The sequence below is a fragment of the Trachurus trachurus genome (genome assembly GCF_905171665.1).
Source record: "Trachurus trachurus genome assembly, chromosome: 24".
NCBI classification, from domain to species: domain Eukaryota; kingdom Metazoa; phylum Chordata; class Actinopteri; order Carangiformes; family Carangidae; genus Trachurus; species Trachurus trachurus.
Genome location: NC_139910.1, coordinates 20,371,458 through 20,390,853, shown reverse-complemented (window position 1 = coordinate 20,390,853; position 19,396 = coordinate 20,371,458). Strand labels below are relative to the sequence as shown.

Genomic DNA, 19,396 nt, shown 5'->3' with positions numbered 1-19,396 from the left:
TAGACCATAGCTTTAATTAGTGATCAGAAATAAAGTTGTATTATGACCAGATGCAGTTTTCATATAATATGTAGTGGCATGCTGTTACACTGATGCAATCTGTCTTTATTTCACAAGATAGGGGGCGAGGGGATCCCTTGCCATTAAATTACGTTTGGCTTTTTGATGGCTTTAATGAAGTCGTATCATCATGAAAATTGATACAAAGGTCAAGGGTCGCAAGGTCTTTGATCTGATAGGGCTGAAGCCCGAGGGGAAAAATGCCTCTATAGCGCCTCCTTTAATTTTTAAAATACCCCTCCCCATAGGGATTTTTGTTGGAACATGACAATTGGTACACGTGTGTAAGTTGACCAGATGAAGAAAAAAGTCTAAGTTCTAACAGATGAAGAAAAAGAAGAAATTGTTTATTTTAATGCATAATTATCAAAATTTGCCAGCAATTATGATAATTATTGCCTATTTTCCTTTTGCTTATATGTTGGTTCAGTTTGAATAAATAGAAATCTAAGTCCTGTAAATGTAATTACTCATTTAAGAGTTAAGACGAAGGAGAATGCCCAGTGAGTGGTCTTGACTTACATTTGTTAAAGTTTGTCTTGCTTGTGTTTACAGTACTTTAAAAACTTACATTTATATGTTCTTGTGTGTGTTTGGGTGTGTGTGTGAGAGTATCATCCCCACCCAGTGTTCTCAACTACCCATTCCCTTGGGTGTTTGGGTGTATACATTTAATCATGATGTACTGCTTCCTCACAGGACAAACACACACATCCATCACATCAATTCACTTACAGGCAAACACACACACAGAGAGCAAGAGAGGGAGAGGGAGGGAGGAGGTTCATGATGTACTATTTTCCCCTGAAATGATAAGATACCAACTAAATTCAGAAACAAACACATTTCAGCTGTCTCTGACTGAGTTACACCATCTCTCTGTCTCCCTCACTGTCCATCTGTCTGCTGTCTTTCCTCTCTGTCTCCATGGGCACTCATAGTTTTGTCTCATTTCTCTACAATTTGCAGGAAACACTATCACACTACACTTAAAATAGTTCATTGGTTTTCCCAATGACTTTTTCCCATTCATTTATTTAATCTATTTTTACATCTTCAGTGGATGGTCCCTGAACTATGGCCACAACAATGTTCATACAAACACACTCACCCACACATTGGACATAAGTGCCTTTGCAAATAACTGTCTAAATAAAAAATAATTTTCAGTTATACCAAACCCATATGTACAGCCTTGTTTTTCATTATTGAAACTTTACAACTACAACTGACTTTAATTCATTTGGGCTCTTTCCCTCAAGCAGCCCTGTAGATCAATAAAACTAATATCAAATTCAAATTGACTTGCAAAATTGATCCGTATATCAAAAAATGGAGGATGTGTGTGTGTTTGTGTGTGTAAGGGTCAAGGTGGGAGGAAATGGTGGACACAAGCAGAACTTCCTGTGAGAGGATAGAGTACTGCATCTTCCCTGTGTGTGTGTGTAGGCTGAGGGGATGCTTTCCTGTCCCCACTCCCCTCCACACCCAAACAAAAAAACATGTATAAAAAGCACAAATAACTTATCTATTTCTAAGGGTGAACTTGATAAATTCCACAAGGAAATGCACTTATTTCCTTTTCCATGATGAAGTAACACAGTTTCATTTGCTGGATCTCCAGAAATAATATTCAGTTTCTTATCTGTTCAGTGGCTCTTTTTGATGAACCATTACCAATACAAACAGATGTTTCATTTCATACAAACATTCCAGTGGCATCTGAAATTGTTGTTGGAGGAAAGCATGACTCATTGCAACAATATCCATTCAATGTTCTTCACTTATAGGAGGTTGTTGCTTCTTACATTACTGGTCACAGTCAGTCTTACTTCCTTAAATGCCTGGATTCATTTCTGTAATGTGTAAATTCGGTATAATTTTAATTTTCAAAAACGTGCAGTCATTGTGAAGTAGTTGAATGACTTCATCAAACACAAACAAAAAAGGGTGGTTGAGTAAATTAATTTTATTACACTGTTTATGTTAACAGGAAAGCAATCAAGTACAGATTGGGGAATGCATCACCATCTCAAAAACAACTAAATACCATGACAACAGTTTAGTTTGTTTACCAGTAGACAGGATTTCATGTTGCAATCCCCAACACTGTGAAATGAACTTCAAGTCAAGCCTTGTTCTGCAAGGTTTTGCCATATTCAGCAGGCACATATTTTATCTGGCTCTCCCATAAAACATGAGCTATTGATGGAATGCAAGCAGTCTACATTTGCATATTAGATTCACAGTAATAACATAGAGTCACACAGAGAAGGACATGAATGGCTGGAATGACTGGAAGAATAATTTAGTTAAATCAATTCTGAAGCTCAAAATGTCTCACTCCCAACACAATAGTGAACATTTCTTATAATATGGGAATCCAGTTTTAGTTAGTTAATGTTGCAGCTTATGACAGAGAAATAAACCAATCCTAAAGTGAAATATCCATACACATATATACTGTACTATAAAGCTACAGTAATACATCATTAACATGGTAAAGAGAAATTACATTTATTACATGTGTACAATTTCAATACAAGCCAATGTATGTCTTCAAAAACTATAAGAAACACTTTGAAAAATGTGTCAATCATTGTTATCACAACACGCAAATAGCTGTGTGCTCTCTCTCTCTGGATTACAGAGTTTGGTTAGTGAACAATAACAGATTCATCTATTTTCAGATGAACCAAGAATAATCCAAACTAACTCAGTAACAACTATACATGTGTTTGTATGCATATATCAGATAGTCAGGATATTTACACTGTCAGCACTCTGCGTCTCCCAGCAATACTCATAGTATGGTTTCATATTAGAGTCACAATATCTTCAAACATGTTAACAAGATGAAGAACTTTTCAAAAATCCTTAGACAGAGACAAACCACTTAACATTCTTAGTTTCTCCCCCACATGAAATAAACATCTCCACTTTCATTGACAAATATCCTCTATCACACTAACAACAACTAACATTGACATCAGATTTGAACATTTCAAATACTAGTAACTGATTTATACCATTCTCCTTGTGTCCATGTGTTCACTGGATAAGTGTGCATGTACTAGTGAACATGCATATGCTAGTTATGCATTGGTATGTTTGTGTTTTTCTCAAGCCCCTCTAAAGGACATCTTTGTAGTCGTATATGTTGCCATGAAAACCAAAGCTAGAATACTCAGTCATGCCAAGCAACCAAGATGCTATGCAGGACCTGTTTCGGTCATGTGAAATACTGCAGTTAAGCATGAGTTCACAGAGCTGATTAATGTTGCTTGTGCTGTTTTAATGGGGAAAAAATGGTTTATTTTCCATGTTTTGTCCTCTCAAAATAATTCAATAAAATGTAATTTTCGTCCTACTTTTCAACCTCATATCTGCCTCATTCTTTCAGTAGTTTAGACTAACTTACATTTTACAGTATCCAGTGTTCTTATTGTAGTATTTCATTTTTTTTTTCAACATGTTAGCGGTCTCAACATCAAGTCATTTCAGCGCTGCAGAAATTGTGCATTTAAATCCAGTTCTTACAAGCAGATGCCATCCTGTTGACAAGTAAAATTCCACTGAATTCTGTGTAAAGATTGAACTCTACTAAATATGTTATTCTAATATGTATAATATATGTAATATTCTGGCTGGCTACAGATAATTCATACATACAGATAACAATAATGTAATAACTGTTGCTATTACAGATACGTTTTTAACAGGGGCAAATTTTTTCATGTTTCTGTCACTCTCCAAAAAATGTATTTTCTTCATCTTCATGGGACTTTTCTTTTAGTAATTTTGACAAACTTACAGTTTTCTGTATACCAGTGTTTCCTCTTGTAGAATTTTAGTTTTTTGTTTACTAATCAACATGTTAGCCCTAAAACCTATAAACCTAATGTGTCACTTAAAAAAAAAAAAAAAAAAGAGGACACTGGCTTGACTAAATTGTGTATTTGATGGGCAGATATCATTCTGTTGACAAGTAAAATCCTACAGAGTTCTTTGAAGATTTGTATTTAACTGAATATTTGTTGTAATATTTGCCTTGCGAAGGTAAGGAAAGACTAGGTAACAAGGTGATTTTGAGAACTTTTGTAGTTCTTTTGCTATAATGCTCTTTATCTAATGCAAATCATTTTCTCCTTGCTCCTTCGTTGAGGTAATCTCATATTTACTCAGGTATTTTCCTCTTGGATGGGGGCACCAGGTGTGCAGGCAGCTCTGATGGCAGTTCATGTCCTTCCAGTTTCACTTTTATCAGGTGATTGGCCAGAGCAAACTCTTCATCATCCAGCATCCCATCTTTGTCAATATCTGCCAGCTTCCAAATCTTCCCCAGAACGGTGTTGGGCAATTTTGACTTCACCATCTCCTTTTTCGCATTTGCTCCCGTCACCTTGCCATTGACTGGAGATAATGTGTAGAAAATCTCGTCATAAGCAGGTTTGTCACGTGCAACCACCCACTCGGCTTCGTCAATGCCTTCACCAGCACCTTCACCATATCCGTGGCCAAATGGGCCATTCAAAGTGCCATCAAATGCACCGCCTTTAACAACTGGGTTAGGACGCTGTGTTTCTTCTTGACGGACCAAGACCATTAAGCCAGCAATGTCATTGGCTAGCATGTCGTCGACTGCCTCCAGGAGTTTAGGTTTCAGAGGCTGGAATTTAGTGAGATCCTGAGCCTGGAGTTGATCCTGGAAAAACACAAAACAAAACAACCACAGCTCAAGTTTAGATCTTAACTACCTAAGCCTCTATCTTTATATTAGTACCCTTCTTCTCTTTCCTCTTTACCTGCATCTTCTTCAGATTTGGAAAATCTCCAGGTGATATCTGATGCTCTCTTTCAATGCATTTATAAATATCTGCCAGACTGCCAATTAGCTCCTTCTTCTTGTTCTCCTTCCCGAACACAGTGGGCATCTCTTTCTTCAGCGAACTGATGATGTAGGCGTGGACCTGAACACAAACAGAGAAAGATGCTCAAAAACTCATGAACATAAATTCAATGTCACAGCAGGATCAAATCAGCATCTTTAATCTGTTTAACCTCTGTGAGGTGTTGGGTTCTCTCTTAGATCCTATTTTCAAAAAGACTAAGCTAAATTAAAAATTATGTAATTGATACATTTTGTTAAACTCAGGCAGGTCCGCACTTGTGCAGGGCAGGGTATGGCTGCTGGCAGTAAGCGTTTAAATTTTAAAAAACTTTCAAAATTCCTACTGAAGCAACGATACACACTACAGTTTTGAAACTTCACCAAAATGTAGCCCCAATATTGCTGAAACTGTTGTCCACTTAAGCTCATTACAAATTATGAAGTATAATTATAGTTATGTCCATGTGTGTGTGTTCATGGTTCCCTGAATCTACCTCATGTCCTTGAAGCTCATCAAAAAACACACACACACCCCAACAGGAAAAATGCACCCAGTGTGTGCATGTGTACATCCTCTGGGTACAATACAACAGACTTACCGCCCAGAAAAGATATAGGAATAATTCACTCAGAAGAGGATAACCACATTCGTCAGCTTCTATTGGTTCTGTGACAGCGACAAACTTTTTTAGTCAAGGTTAACAGCTGAACATGGTGGAGAAGATGAGTGATGAGGAGAATGGGAAACACCCGACACACACCTGTGCTGACAAACGACGCATGTCACAGCCAAATGCCAACAAAAGTGCAATTATTTTAGCTTACTGCAAATGTATGAATACAAAAAACTTTGTCTCATCCCTAAAAAGCTTGGGTTCAGTTAATCTAAATCTAAATCTAAACTATTTAGCTTACAAACCCATTGAAGCATACAGTCCTAAAGCTACACTACTGTCTTTTTTTCTCCAACTCAGGAACTGACATCTGTAACTTGTGTCTAAGGTGTTTCTTAGCAAAACACTCAAACTATTAAATTCGATTTTTTTCAAAATGGTATTTGAGTGCTAATTTTTGTTCCACACCAGGGTTAGCCAGCCAACCAAAACACTCTTACATAAGCAATATAGTCATTTCCCATAAAAGGCTTTGTTTTTTAAACAAGTATTATTTTTTTTAATCTATTGTTTACCTTTGAAAAAAAAAGTTAATTTTTATGTCATTAACAAAATATTTTGTCATTACCAGAAAACACAGTCATTACTTTTACAGTAAATTGAAAGTTATAAAATACGTTTTTTGTTACCTTGGTTCTTACCTCAGTCATTGTGGTAAAGTGTTTAAAAGCCTACATTTAGAAAAATTAGAGTTCCAATATTTTGATTAGAAAACAATATTTCATTGTTGCGCCAAGGCAATATTTTGATAAGATAGTGAGAACTTGTGGTTACATATATGTAATGTACTTACAAAATTCAAATAAAAAGAGTTGGGAAAAATAATTCTGTAAATCTACTGATAATAAATATTTTATTCTGGATAAATTCTGGAGCTAACTGATAACCCTTCTGTAGAAGCAGGAAATATTGGTTATATGATTCATGAGTCACCTATAACTAATGTAGCAACAACTGTGCTGCAACCAGATTATCCATCAGTGGATGTGTCTGTTTGTACATTACCTTGGCTAGTCGTGCCCTCTTGATCAGATCATTCAGTTTTCTAAGTGCTGCATTTCTCGGCAAAGACTGAATGTCCTTAAATAAGTCCTGCTCCTCTGCCTCAAACAGCTTTCTGTTGTCAGGTATCAGCAGAGGGTGGGACCAAAATGAACCAATGTAGACACGGATCACCTGTCAGTGAGAGACAGAGGAGGAATTAACAGTCAGAGGGACAAAAACACAATAGGACCAATCCAGTCAGTAACACCGTATTTTTGATAATTTAAGGCAATGAGCAGGATTCCAAATTATGAGGGGACAATAAGAAATAATTGTTCCACAGCAAAACCAATCAGGCATAAACACTGGTATATATATCCAAAACAAGCTTGAGTACAAAAAGTGTGAAGCTGATATTGTCAATAGAGCCTGAGGAGGCAGTGATTCCAGTGTTATGGTATCCCTAAAGCAATTTCTTACTCAGGAGCATTTGCACAAGGTTTTGAAGGTGTTAACACAACCATATACAGTTCTACCCAGACTCTGTGCTTGGAAATAATGGATAAAAAGGCTACAAATACAACAAAAGAGTGGAGAGGCTTGAAGAAAAATTCTAGCATATCTATGGGCACCATTACACTCACCACTTCCATCATAAAAATTCAGGGAAACTCTCTCAACCTATCTCCTATAAAGATATTTTAAGCGAGTTTTCTCTTGGTAACTACTTTGAAGTTTCCTCTTAAAAAACCTATGGAAGATATGACACTTGCTATGTTAGCATACCTCAGGGGTGTTGACTATTTTCCCTAGCGACCACATCAGGGCACCATAAACTCTCATCAGCTGCTGGGTCTCAATCTGGTCAGCTTTGTTCAGCACAACCCTGAACAAAACAACAGAAGTAAACAGTGGTGAGAAATGCTGCATGTATGAAGCAAGCAGGTATTTATGTGCGATTTGTGTAGCCTTAGGTATAGTAAGTCTTTGAATCAAGCAGTTGCAGATCTTGTACCTGATCTTGTCTTCATGGTTCTTCAGGGCCTTTATCACCTCTGAAAACTCATCCGAAATGTCCAGTTTGTGAGCATCAAACAGTAAAATGATCCTGTCCACTCGCTCAGCAAACCACTCCAGGACAGCTGCAAAATCATAGCCTGGGAGGGGGAAGGAGAAGCAGGAGCAGGAGGAAAAGGGACGAACACAAGGTTGGACACCGCATGAGAGGTTGGAGTGTAAGGCAAGATTTGGAATGAAGGATTCAGATAAAGAAATGGTAGGGTTGCAATAAAAAAAGAGAGGGAAAGAAAAAGACAAGTAGTTTTTTCCCTCTAATTCTTTCTCCTGTCACATATAGAGATATATACATATAGAGCCGGATTGCTAACTAAGTTAAAGGCAAGCGCAAACTGACCGGACATATCAACGCTCTTTTTATACAACATACACACTTTGGATAACAAGATGGACTTGCTAAGACTGAGACTGTTCCAGTGGGAGATGCAGAACTAATCAGATCGCTGCTCTAGATGGCATCACCCTGACCTCCAGTACAACTGCAAGGAACCTTGACCAGGACCTTTCCTTCAGCTCCCACATAAAACACATGACTAGGACCGCCTTCATCCACCTGCACAGTATAGCTAAGATCAGGTCCATTGACACAACAGCTGACCCTCACCAGTATGCATATAGGCAGAACCGCTCCACAGTTGATGCCATTGCTGCAGTGGTCCATCAGCCCCTTACACATCTGGAGAACAAGGACTCCTATGTAAGGTTGCTCTTTTTGGATTTCAGTTCAGCCTTTAACATAATCATCTGGGCAAAGACCACCAGGCTGAAGAACAACTTATTCCAAGATGCTGTGAGACTGTTGAACTACTCCCCACTGCCACATCTCTGAACTCACATCTGGCACTTTCTGATGAATCTAATATACTTTTATTCACTTTGACTTATAAAGACTTCTTCTATCTTCGTATGTTAGTTATCTATCTTTGTGTAAAACACAGCCATTTGACATTGTGGTGAACAAAAGCACCAAACAATTTAGAGGGTCAACAGTATCTGTCCTCCAAGAACTGTAAACATTAACCGAGATGTTGCAACATTCCTGAGAGAGGACACAATGAGAAGGATACCTATATTACAACATGTTGAGAGAAAAGAGTGTGTTTACAGATGGTGATAGGCCTGCCAGAGCTCCAACTAAAACAACTTAAAAAGTAAGCAAGGAGGGAAAAAAGACTCCATACATCTTCGACAACTTATCTAACATCAAAAAGTAATATTTTTGACTTTTAAAAGTGCAATGCAATCGTGACCTCATATATGAATTAATGCATGACTGAGTGGATTAATGCTTAAATAAATGAATCATTGACTGAGTCTGTCAGCAGGATTTCATCACCGACTCTTTTGACTTCTATCCTGCTCAAGGACTCTTACCTGGAGAAATTCCACAGGAAATGAAGAGTACAAAGGCGAGAAAACAGACTAGGGAGCTGAAGTTTACAAACAACACTCAAGGAGACTAGAGTAAGAGAGTCAATGGTAAATCTGTTACAGAGTAGATGAAAGGACAGGAATTAGGAGGCATTTGTAACCAGTTAGTAGTGAGTTGTAGTTTTGTGTTAAGACAGTGGAAGAAGTGGATTTCCGTAAGTGCTATGTTTGTTAAACATTTTCTCCCTTCAAACTAAAACTACATTTACAGATTGCATATCATTTATAACACCAATGATCACATAAAAATCAAAATTTTGGCCTGGCTGCTCACCCTCACAGAAAGGCAGAATCCCTATACAAACATAGCTGAGAAAAATCCCCCTTTTTACAAACTAGTTGAACTGTTTTTATATGCTACTGGCTGTACTGCTGTCCCTCCCAATGAAAGGAGTGGTCAGTGATTTCAATGATGGAGTATAATTGGTCCAAAAAAAAAAAAGAAAGAAAGAAAAGAGCTTCTTAAACTCTGATGGTAATTCTGTCTGTCAGAACAAGTTACCATTTTTGACCATTCAATAATTTCTCACTGGGATGTGAGAAAAGATTCAGCAGTAGTAGCAATAAGCATGTAAAACAGAAATAATTTTAGCTATGTCTTCTTGTCCTTTATGAGCACAACTGAGAGGAGACACAGAGGGCACACAGCTACACAGGCAAAGCTATGAAGGGTTAAGAGAGATACCATGATATTTTGAATTTCAGAGGGTTGTTAACAGATTGCTTTTCAAACTGGCGGGGAAAAATAATTTTAGATTTGTGTAGAAGATTTACCTACAGTGACTAACAAAGATCTTAGTTTTTTGCATCATATCTACAAAGCATATTTTAGCCTGTGAATGACCTGTTGTAGCATGAATTCACATATCTTACAACTCTCATCACTCACTATTATAAGGTGATGAGAGTTGTGCCCTTACATTTATAAACAGAGATTCTCTTATGAGTCATGCCGAGAAAAAAAGGCAACCCTGACTAAATCTGTCAGTTTCTTCACCATGTGATACCCAAAATAACCCTACGAGGTAAACTCAGGGACTCGATATACATCTTTTCTTCCCAAACAATGTGATAAGAGTCTGGTGAAAAAATGTAGCAGTCCATAAATTATTAAAAGCCAAAATATCATTTTATTTTGTCTTATGCAGCTGCTTGATGCCCAGATTTATTTCTACAATACCTCCATAAGGACATCTATGTAGGCAGCTATAGCCTGATAACTCCTCATCTGGACACATACACGTACACAAATGAACAATGATGTTGATAAAACAATCAGCTACACATTCTACACATAAATATTACACATGCAAATGAAACATGTATGCACTGACCGAGTGAATGAAAAAGAATGAAAAGAAAATGAAGATACAAGCAAACCTAAACTTCACCCCCCCCACGCACACAAACACATACACACTAACACTAACATAAACAGTGGAAGATAACTGTGCGAGCATCTCCATTCAAGTGTCTTACCTCGACTGATCCTCTGTTTCTCTCCAGATAGAATCCCTGGAGTGTCAATCACACTGATGCTTTCCAGAACTGGGTTAGGCAGCTGGGCACACACAAACCTACACACACACACACACACACACACACACACACACACACATAGGGGGAAACATTTTAAAAACAAACATCATGCAACACCAGAGGGGTATTCCAGGAAGCAGGTTATTTGAAAACTCAGAGTAAGTGAACCCTAAGATGAGGGAAACTCTGACTCCAGTACACCAGCTCGCTGGCAGGTTTACTTGAAGAAACCCTGAGTCTAATGGAGCTGTCTGACAGGGGCTGTCCTTTCCTTCTCAGTCTGATCATTTTGAAGCAGAAATAATTCACATAGTTTTATGTCACGAGGAGAATTTGCCCCGTTTAGATGAGCTCTCATTCCCTGACGAGAACTGAACCAAACGGTAACGCTTCATGTACAGTCCGTCATTTACCTGAACAGTATTCTCCGGACGCACATCGTATCAGGCTGCACTTCACCACTGATGTGCTCTTAGATCTGTTCAATCCTCTTTGTTTTTATCACTTTGCAGGTTAATCAATCACCTTCCAACAGCCAGAAAAGGAGAAATAGTTCACATTTTATGTCAATCAGTAGGCACAGCCTTTTTTTCTTTTCTTTTTTTCCAACAACGCAATTTCAAAGTCTGTGTTTCTAATTTGCAGCTGAGGATAACATTAAATAATTTATAGTACTAGGCCTATCTGTAGATGTGTGTCTGCCTCTAATGTTGGCCCTGGGGTCCTGGGGGTGAGTGACACCCTCTCAGCCTCTGGTCACCCAGCGAGCTGACTTAGGACCAGCTCCTCTGCCTCTGTCAGACGTGGTGGAAGTGGAGGTGACCAGCACCTCGCTCTGCCTTCTTCCACATGTTCATCTACTCAGCAGGATGTTATGAGGCAGAATGTGTGTTAATCAGCATAGTTGGTGGTAAAAGCTGCTACAAGCGGAAATATCCACTGAATGAATTACTTTGTTTAATATGTGGAATATGAATAAAACCAAAGTGAGGCGCAATCACAAGACTGTATTTATATCTAATTTTCATCTGACTGCATTAAATAAAATAAATAAATCATAAAACATTGAACACCATTCAACCACTTTCTCAAAGACAAATATTAAAGAAAGTGATGTTAAAGGGATACGCCAACATTTTCGTTTTTTACGTGTCTTGCCTCACTCTCGAGTAGGCTACATGACAAGCAGATAGACACCATCCTTTTGACTGTGCGTGCAGTAACGAAGGAGGGCCCGTATCGCCCGTAATTAGCTTAGCTCAAATGCTGGAAGTGTATCGGTAGTGTTAGCCTGCCTCATCAGAGAAACTCTAAACGGAAACCGGTGGGCCGATCTTCGTCTCAGAGCTGACAAAACTCTCCGGTAAGGCATCTTGAGCGGTCAAATGCCGGTAACGGGACGTGATTGGTCAAAACGGAGGGTTCAAGCAAAGACGGTTTATTTTGGTTCAAGCTACATCGAGGGTAGGTTAGCTTCCTATTTCAAAGTAAAAGCACTTCTGTATGTAAAGGGCAACGGGTGTTTTATTTTTTGAAAGTAACCGGAAGTGGCTAGCTTGAGTAGCGCCGAATACGTCCAAGCAAAATTGTAAACAGCTGGTATTTAGACAAATTAACGACACACTGCTGATCTAAACGGCTACTTTCTCGCCTAAAAATGTTTGAAATGTCGATAAAGTGATATATTTACAGAGTTTAGAGCTAAAATGAAATCAGCTTCTGACTGCTGATTTCGGCTCGGGTAGGAGGCAGGCTAACCAGCATTTCCCAGCATTTGAGCTAAGCTAATTACGGGCGATATGGGCTCTATCTCCCTTGTTACTGCACGCACAGTCGAAAGGATGGTGTCTATCTGCTTGTCATGGACTCGGGAGTGAGGCAAGACACACAAAAAAAAGTTGGCGTATCCCTTTAATTTCAAAACAAAAAGACGACTGCAACTCACTTCACAGGGTAGGTCAACTCAAAGTTCAGGGTTAAGCTCAGAGTTAGTTGAACCTCCTTTCTGGAATACCCCTCAGATTATCCAACTTTCCCCTCTCTTGTTCCTCTCCTCCATTTGTCCTGCTCTCCCTTTCTTTCTTTCTCCGGATGAAACAACACAAACAGGTCAGCGGCTGTTCTCACTGTGAACTCCCCCTGATCCCCACTGGCACTGTAGTGGGCCCTCACAGTGAGGGCAGCACCACCATTTCTTTTGGGCAGTTTTGCTTTTCCAGGGGGATGACTCTGCGAAAATGAGTGTCTCACACACACACACAGACTGACCAGTGAGCAGAGGGAAATTTAATCACACAGGAATGTAGAGCTGTGGTGTGTGGATTCTCACTCACTCTCGCCCTCTTTTCCTACTCCTATCTCTTCGTCGGTATTTCTGTCTGCATTCATATACTTCACCTTGGTATAACGTTTTTTTTTTTTTCTTTTATGCATACAGAACCTCCAAAGATGTCTGCCAGTGGCTAAGACTGTGTGTAAGTGGGTTTGTGTGTAACCTACCTGTTGAGGAATGCGTTTCCAAATGCATTCAGCTTTCTGAAGGGCTTCTTGGGGTCAACCACCAAAGCATTCCCAGGAATGACGCCTTCTGTGTCCCCATGCATCACTGCAATAAAGGAATCCGTGGTAGGTTCAGGGCCAATCCGCATTCCAGGAAAATCCTGCTCCAACAGGTAGCTGTAGGTGAGATGATAAGACATGGTGTTACACAAAACAAGATAAGAGATAAGAGATTATTCTGGTAATCTATACACCACATAAAGGCCTTCTGGTGTTGGTGTAATCAGTACAAAAGATGTGAAGGATAAAGAATCTTAAAATAACTCAAGTATTATAATATAGAAGCATAATGAGTATAGTAATTAGTAGTATTTGTATATTAAACAGGCAGATTGGAGTCAGATGTAACTGTAAATGTATGAATTAATAAATACAGAGAATAAACACTTCACAGAAATAATTCTCCACATGCACATGTGTGCAAATTGTAGTCATCTCTGCTAAAATGTATAATCATTCAGATTACTACCTAGGCCCTTACTTCATCTGTAGGCAGCAGGAAGAAAACTATATATTGTCAGTCAGAGCCACCTTTTATTTTGAGTAATGGAATACCACCATGGGCCATGACATTTTCTGCCCAGGTCACAATCTGAACTAAGTTGCAGAAGTGTACAAAATAACACAAACATATCCAATAATTGCCATCACCACAATATAAAGCTGTGGGCACACTGGCATTGGTATTTGTAAAAGAGAAGGCTTTGGTTCAGTTCTGACAAAACGGTTAAATATACAACCTTCCACCAGACTTGTTTGCTCACTGGTGATCAGAAACAGCTGGCTAGGGTGGAAAGGTCTCAGGGACAGGCAGTCAATCAGATGTAAATGTTATGCATGTTTGGTTTTGGCTCCGTATATGTTTCAATAGACCTACAATAAATTTCTCAAACTTGTGATTGTGTTTTACAATAACAGATAACTCATGTATAACTTATTATTTCATGTATGTCTCCAGTGTGAAAGGTTGAATCCTCAGCAGTTAATTCAGTCACATCACACAGCCACAGGATGATTAGTATGTTTCTGTCGAGTTACACAACCTCAACATGATAACCACAGGCAGTAAAAAGAGATGTGGGGCGTGTATGTAGCTGATACCAGATGTAAAGATGGGTCTCTTCTAAACCCCCCCCCCCCCTCCAACACACACGCACCTTGTAAGAGGAGCCCGCGGTGCCTTGTGGAGCTATCTCTTTGCATGTGTCTGTGTAGTGTGAGTCCATCTGTCTGTTTGAATTGTCTGTGGTGGTGGTGTGTGTGTATGGGGGGGGCTGCTGCTGCTTATGTGCTTCATCCATCAGACTAAGTTGAAAATCAGAAGACAAGTTCAGATTACCGACCTCTGCCTAACTGCCAAACAAGACACTATATTACCCTTGGCCTCTCCTGTTACGTACCACCTTTTTAGTTTTTACCCACGAGCCCCACACATCGGAGCACTATTGCACATGACCTACTGACAAAGTAGAAAATAAATCACTCCCTTGTAGTTTAGGGAACCCTCCTGTTACCCCTGGACATTTTTGTCCACCTCTCACACTTTCCCAACTCCCCACGGTCAAATGAAAGGTCACTGGTTTTGGTGTTGGATTTTTGGCAAGGAGGTGTATTTTTGGGTAAACTCTGGATGTCCCGAATTTCAGAATGAAAGTCAAATTTTTGGACCCGTAATGAATTTTAACCACAGTAAAAAAATCTAACTAACAGATATCACCATGAAACTTCCCAAGTTTATTACTCACATTAAGACAAATATTTTTTGCATTACAAGTTTTGTCAAAAAAATTTTAATATGTAAATGAGGCAATATCTAATGAAACAATGGATAAAGCAGAATCCAAAATTCTTGTTTTATTTTGTTGACATATTATAGTCAGAAGTTTTCACCAAGGGGATTTAGGATATCACTTTTTTATCATTAAAATACTGTCACCAGCCATAGAGCCCCATAGAAATTTTGTGTTTTTGCAGCAAAAACAACTGGCCAGGAAGGGGTTAAAAATTTTAGAACCCGAGTCAAAAGTGATTTTCATGTTTAGTCAAGACCCAGCCCTATATGTATCACAAATATTTTGGGAGTAACTGATATCTAAATTTTGTACAGGCGTCATGGATGTGGTACAAAGTGAAGGATCGTCTGAGGGTTAAAGGGATAGTTCAACATTTTTGAAAATTGGCCCATCGCCATGATCCCCCTAGTAATAGCAGTAGGTTCGTTACCTTTAATTGTTGGTCCAAGCTGCTTTTAGATCGGGGGAGAAGAATACCGAGCGGCGCAGCTACACTACGGAGGCTAATGGAATTTCTTGGTTTTGCTCATCAAACTCAGCAAATACACAACCAAAAAACTCAAAAACGCTGTGGTGGACAAGTTGTGACCTGCACATTTACCACGCTATGAGATAATAGCGGAAAGTTAAGAGAAGTGAAGCAAATACTCGGAACTACTTTCTTCAGTGAACCACTGGTCGGAGGGACACAGTGTGCGCAGCCTCAGCCTCTCTTCTCGCTCTCTCTTTTTCCAAAAGTTGCAGCTCTCCTTCTGTGTATTCCGGCTCAAATAAATACGGCTGTGGGTCTCCGTTGGATAAAAAGTCATCCTCATCGTCAAACTCAAAGTCTGCCATGATCACACTCTTCTCAAGTTTTCTTGACGGACGTATCTGCAGTAAACTGGCGCTTTTGAAATCACTCCGCCGAGCAGCCGTCTAGAGTGTAAAGTCCGACTTTGCCTCTAAAACAACTCCATCTCGCAACTTTCCGCTATTATCTCATAGCGTGGTGAATGTGCAGGTCACAACTTGTCCACCACAGCGTTTTTGAGTTTTTTGGTTGTGTATTTGCTGAGTTTGATGAGCAAAACCAAGAAATTCCATTAGCCTCCGTAGTGTAGCTGCGCCGCTCGGTATTCTTCTCCCCCGATCTAAAAGCAGCTTGGACCAACAATTAAAGGTAACTAACCTACTGCTATTACTAGGGGGATCATGGCGATGGGCCAATTTTCAAAAATGTTGAACTATCCCTTTAACAAAACTGACAGAGCATTCAGCCACATCCTGCACTGCTCCCAGATCCATAAAGAGACGCTGCAATATGAAATGAATGAGATGCTGTAACCGTAGCCGTGGTGACCACTCAGCAGTTTGTGCATCCTCATACTGTTAAGGTGTTGGCAGTGAAGGGTCGGGCGGCTGAGTGATGGGTGTTGTCATCAGTGAAAGAGCAAAACAGAGAGAGAGAGAGAGAGAGAGAATCAGAGACAGAAGAGGAAGAGGAGAGACATCAGGGACGTCTGCACTGTCCTGTCTCCCAGCAGGAAGTCACTAACAGTATCCTCTCCGTTGTGGCTTTCAACTAATAACCTAGAAGGCCCTGCAGGCGTGAGTGTGTTTGTCCGAAAGGCAGGCATCAGCAGGAGTAGGCCTAAAGGAGGCTTATCACCCAGATGCTAAAATCTGTCTCCCTCACTGTCTCTCTCTTTCACACTTACACACACACACACAAAGAAACACGTACTGTATGTATGCCACTCCCAGAATTACTGCAGGCTAGCTCTGACTTAAATCTGACAGTGTTTTAACCTAAATAATTCATGAAACGTAGTTTAAACAGCAACAAAATCGAATTGGTGTCATGTCGGACATGTAGCACCTGAGTGCCAAATAGAACCTTGTTTAAAATTATTTCAGATGTGTGTGCTATACAAACAACTTTAGGTCTAAGGGCAGATTATGTTGTCATGATGCTGTCAGTGTAAAACCTTTTGAGACAAACTGGGCTATAGCTAATAAACATGCCTTACCTGCCTAGTCCCAATGCTCTGACACTGACAATATATGCAACAGATGTGTAACAGAGAAAAGAGCTAAACAGAAACATATCTTGACTGACCAGAGCCTTTTGAAAAATGATTTATTGCGGCAATTTGATTTTTTTTTTTTTAATTGTAAACCCCACGCATTTAGTCGGGGAAGGCCACAGTGCCAGGTCTCCATATGCATCAAGACTGTGTAGAGTGTGTGTTGTGTTGGTTGTCATATAAACTTTTTGTGGATTCAATAATAAAGCTTGCAGGGGTGTGGCTCTGAGCAGTTAGGTGGAGTGTTTTGTGTGTGTGTTTTTCCTCTTCTTATTTTCTTTTATGTCGATTCAATTTTGTTTGAATCAACTTTACTGCATGATACTGCACTCCTCTTCACTGTTTACATGAAGAGAAGGAAAAAGTCAGTTTGGGTGTGTCAGCCCGTCCCTCTCTATCTTTCTGGTGGCCTCTGACTCCTCTGTCCATTTGTGTAATTCTATGTGCTGTGTTGTGCTCTCACCGTATAAAACTTGTCTTGCCAGTGGAGTACTGTCCCACCAGTAGGACCATGGGCTTGTTCTCAAAGTCAGCATCCTCCAAAGCTGGGGAGTGGAACTCGTGGAACTTGTAGCTTTCCTCCAGTGGCAGGAGTTTAGTTTTGTAAAGCTTCTTCAGTCCATCACTGACGGTCTGAAAGACTTCTGGCTCCTTCTTCCTCCTGTCATCGGTTCCAAGCCAGCTGAACATGGTCACTGGTCACTTCTTATTGGAGTAATAAAGCCTTCAAAACACTAATTAAAAAGATGCTGTTTGTTGATCTGTTGATTTGTCAAACTTGTTATGTCCTTGGGGTAGTTGGATATTTGCGTTTGCGTATCTGAAAGTGAGATTTTCCCCCAGAAGATGATCTCCAAATTAAAACTCAGATGAGCACTAACCTCAAATAACCCCCTCCCCCCCAGCAAGGATGAAGTTGAAATTATTAGAGATTGTGTTTTCATAAATTCTCAAATATTTGGAAAGGTCTGGAAAAGAGGGATGTTTTTGATCATAGGTGGAATAATGCCAAATATCTTGCGTGGTGTAGGCTAGTTCTTAATGAAAATATTCAGATTTGGTCATTATTTTAAATTCAGTGAGGCAAGTTTTTCTCTCTAGTAATATCTACAACTTGAATAAAATGCAGATGGTTGCATTATCAGAAACTAAACCTGACCCTTCAAATGTGCTTTCATCATCCAGTCCATCGGTCCTTGTAGCATAAGTGAAGGCCACTTACAGTCTTGCCCCTGAGCCGAAAAGAAACACTACGTTCAGTGAGTTTGGTTTTGTTTATCTATCTATATGAGCAAATAAGCACTGCATAGAAACAACTAAATCATTCTAGTCATGCACAACAAAACGTTACCGCTTTACAATTTCGCCCAAGAGAAAGACAGAAGAATCCAAAAAATGATGCACCGAGCCCCTGTCAGAGCGCAACGACCGTTATTTGTTCAGCACTAGGCTGCCCCTCTGAAAACAAAACAAGACAAACTACTTCCACGGGGTCAAAATGATCTCTATCGCGTACGAGTCCACCTATTTCGTTAGGGATTCGGGTTATGTTCTGTCACAGAGCAGCGCTGGTTCTAGCAGCAGCTGATGCCCTGCAGCTCAATTTAAATGCCTGGTCCAGGGAAACACGAGCACTTCCGGCGAAGTGCCCAACGGCTGGCAGTCCGAGCGCCGCGCGCGCCGCAGTGATGCTGCAGCTGAAGCCGGCCCGCGCGGCGCCATGATGTGAGGAGGGGCATCCAAGGTCCTGACAGAGACGGGGGAACTGCCATTAAAGAGACAGGCCGCCACCTAGAGGTTGCTTTTTGGATAACAGGTGAAGTGAAGTGACTAACAAACAATTTACTTTTCGTCTTGGTTATGTAGGCTAGGCTAGCTAATTAGCTATTTGATGAAACTAGCACTGGTCTGATGTAAAAGTAGTTGAGGAAATAGAGGGAAAACGTGTCCTTCCACTATCCGTGCAGGGTCACGGGGGGTTGAAGCCAATCCCAGTTGAGGGCGAGATTAGGATTCGCCCACATACACCTAGGCAGGCAATTTAGATCCCCAATCCATCTATTGTGCATACAAGGCACGTAGGCCAGGCACAGGGAGATCTCCACCCACAGAATTGTAGCTGAGTCATTCCATAATTAGGGGTACATTTCAGCATATCCAAAACCAGAAAAATCTGTATTCTTTTTTGAAAAATAAACTTGATGTCTCAGTATACCCCCTTAATGTGCTTAATTCATAATTTGCCAAGCTTAATCTTAAAGCAGATATCAGTGGAATGTTTTTGTTAATATAAGTCCTAAATAGTCCTATTTTCCGTCA

General features: G+C 39.9%; 1 protein-coding gene across 2 annotated transcripts; it reads right to left on the bottom strand.

Annotated features, from left to right (window-relative positions):
- Nucleotides 1-2,050: 2,050 nt before the first annotated feature.
- On the bottom strand, nt 2,051-18,654 carry LOC311007322 (EH domain-containing protein 3). Of its 2 annotated transcripts, XR_014596415.1 has the most exons (9): nt 17,541-18,654; nt 13,156-13,332; nt 10,597-10,694; nt 7,625-7,766; nt 7,396-7,495; nt 6,631-6,801; nt 4,866-5,030; nt 4,047-4,765; nt 2,051-4,001 (listed from the first exon to the last, which is right to left on the bottom strand). XR_014596415.1 is itself a non-coding variant. In XM_084000462.1 (8 exons), the coding sequence occupies exons 1-8, from the start codon at nt 17,765-17,767 to the stop codon at nt 4,238-4,240; spliced, it is 1,608 nt and encodes a 535-aa protein (XP_083856588.1). In that variant the 5' UTR covers nt 17,768-18,654; the 3' UTR covers nt 2,051-4,237. The 2 variants fall into 2 exon arrangements, 1 of the variants encoding a protein (XP_083856588.1); XM_084000462.1 differs by having other exon boundaries at nt 2,051-4,765.
- Nucleotides 18,655-19,396: the final 742 nt, after the last annotated feature.

Bases quoted from the DNA above. Each gene is read 5' to 3' on its own strand.
- LOC311007322 (XM_084000462.1), bottom strand. From the start codon at position 17,767: ATGTTCAGCTGGCTTGGAACCGATGACAGGAGGAAGAAGGAGCCAGAA. The intron at 7,767-10,596 runs GTAAGACACTTG...TCCCCCTCCCAG, and splicing joins GAAACAGAGGATCAGTCGAG to GCTATGATTTTGCAGCTGTC. The intron at 4,766-4,865 runs GTAAAGAGGAAA...GTGTTTTTCCAG, and splicing joins CAAATCTGAAGAAGATGCAG to GATCAACTCCAGGCTCAGGA.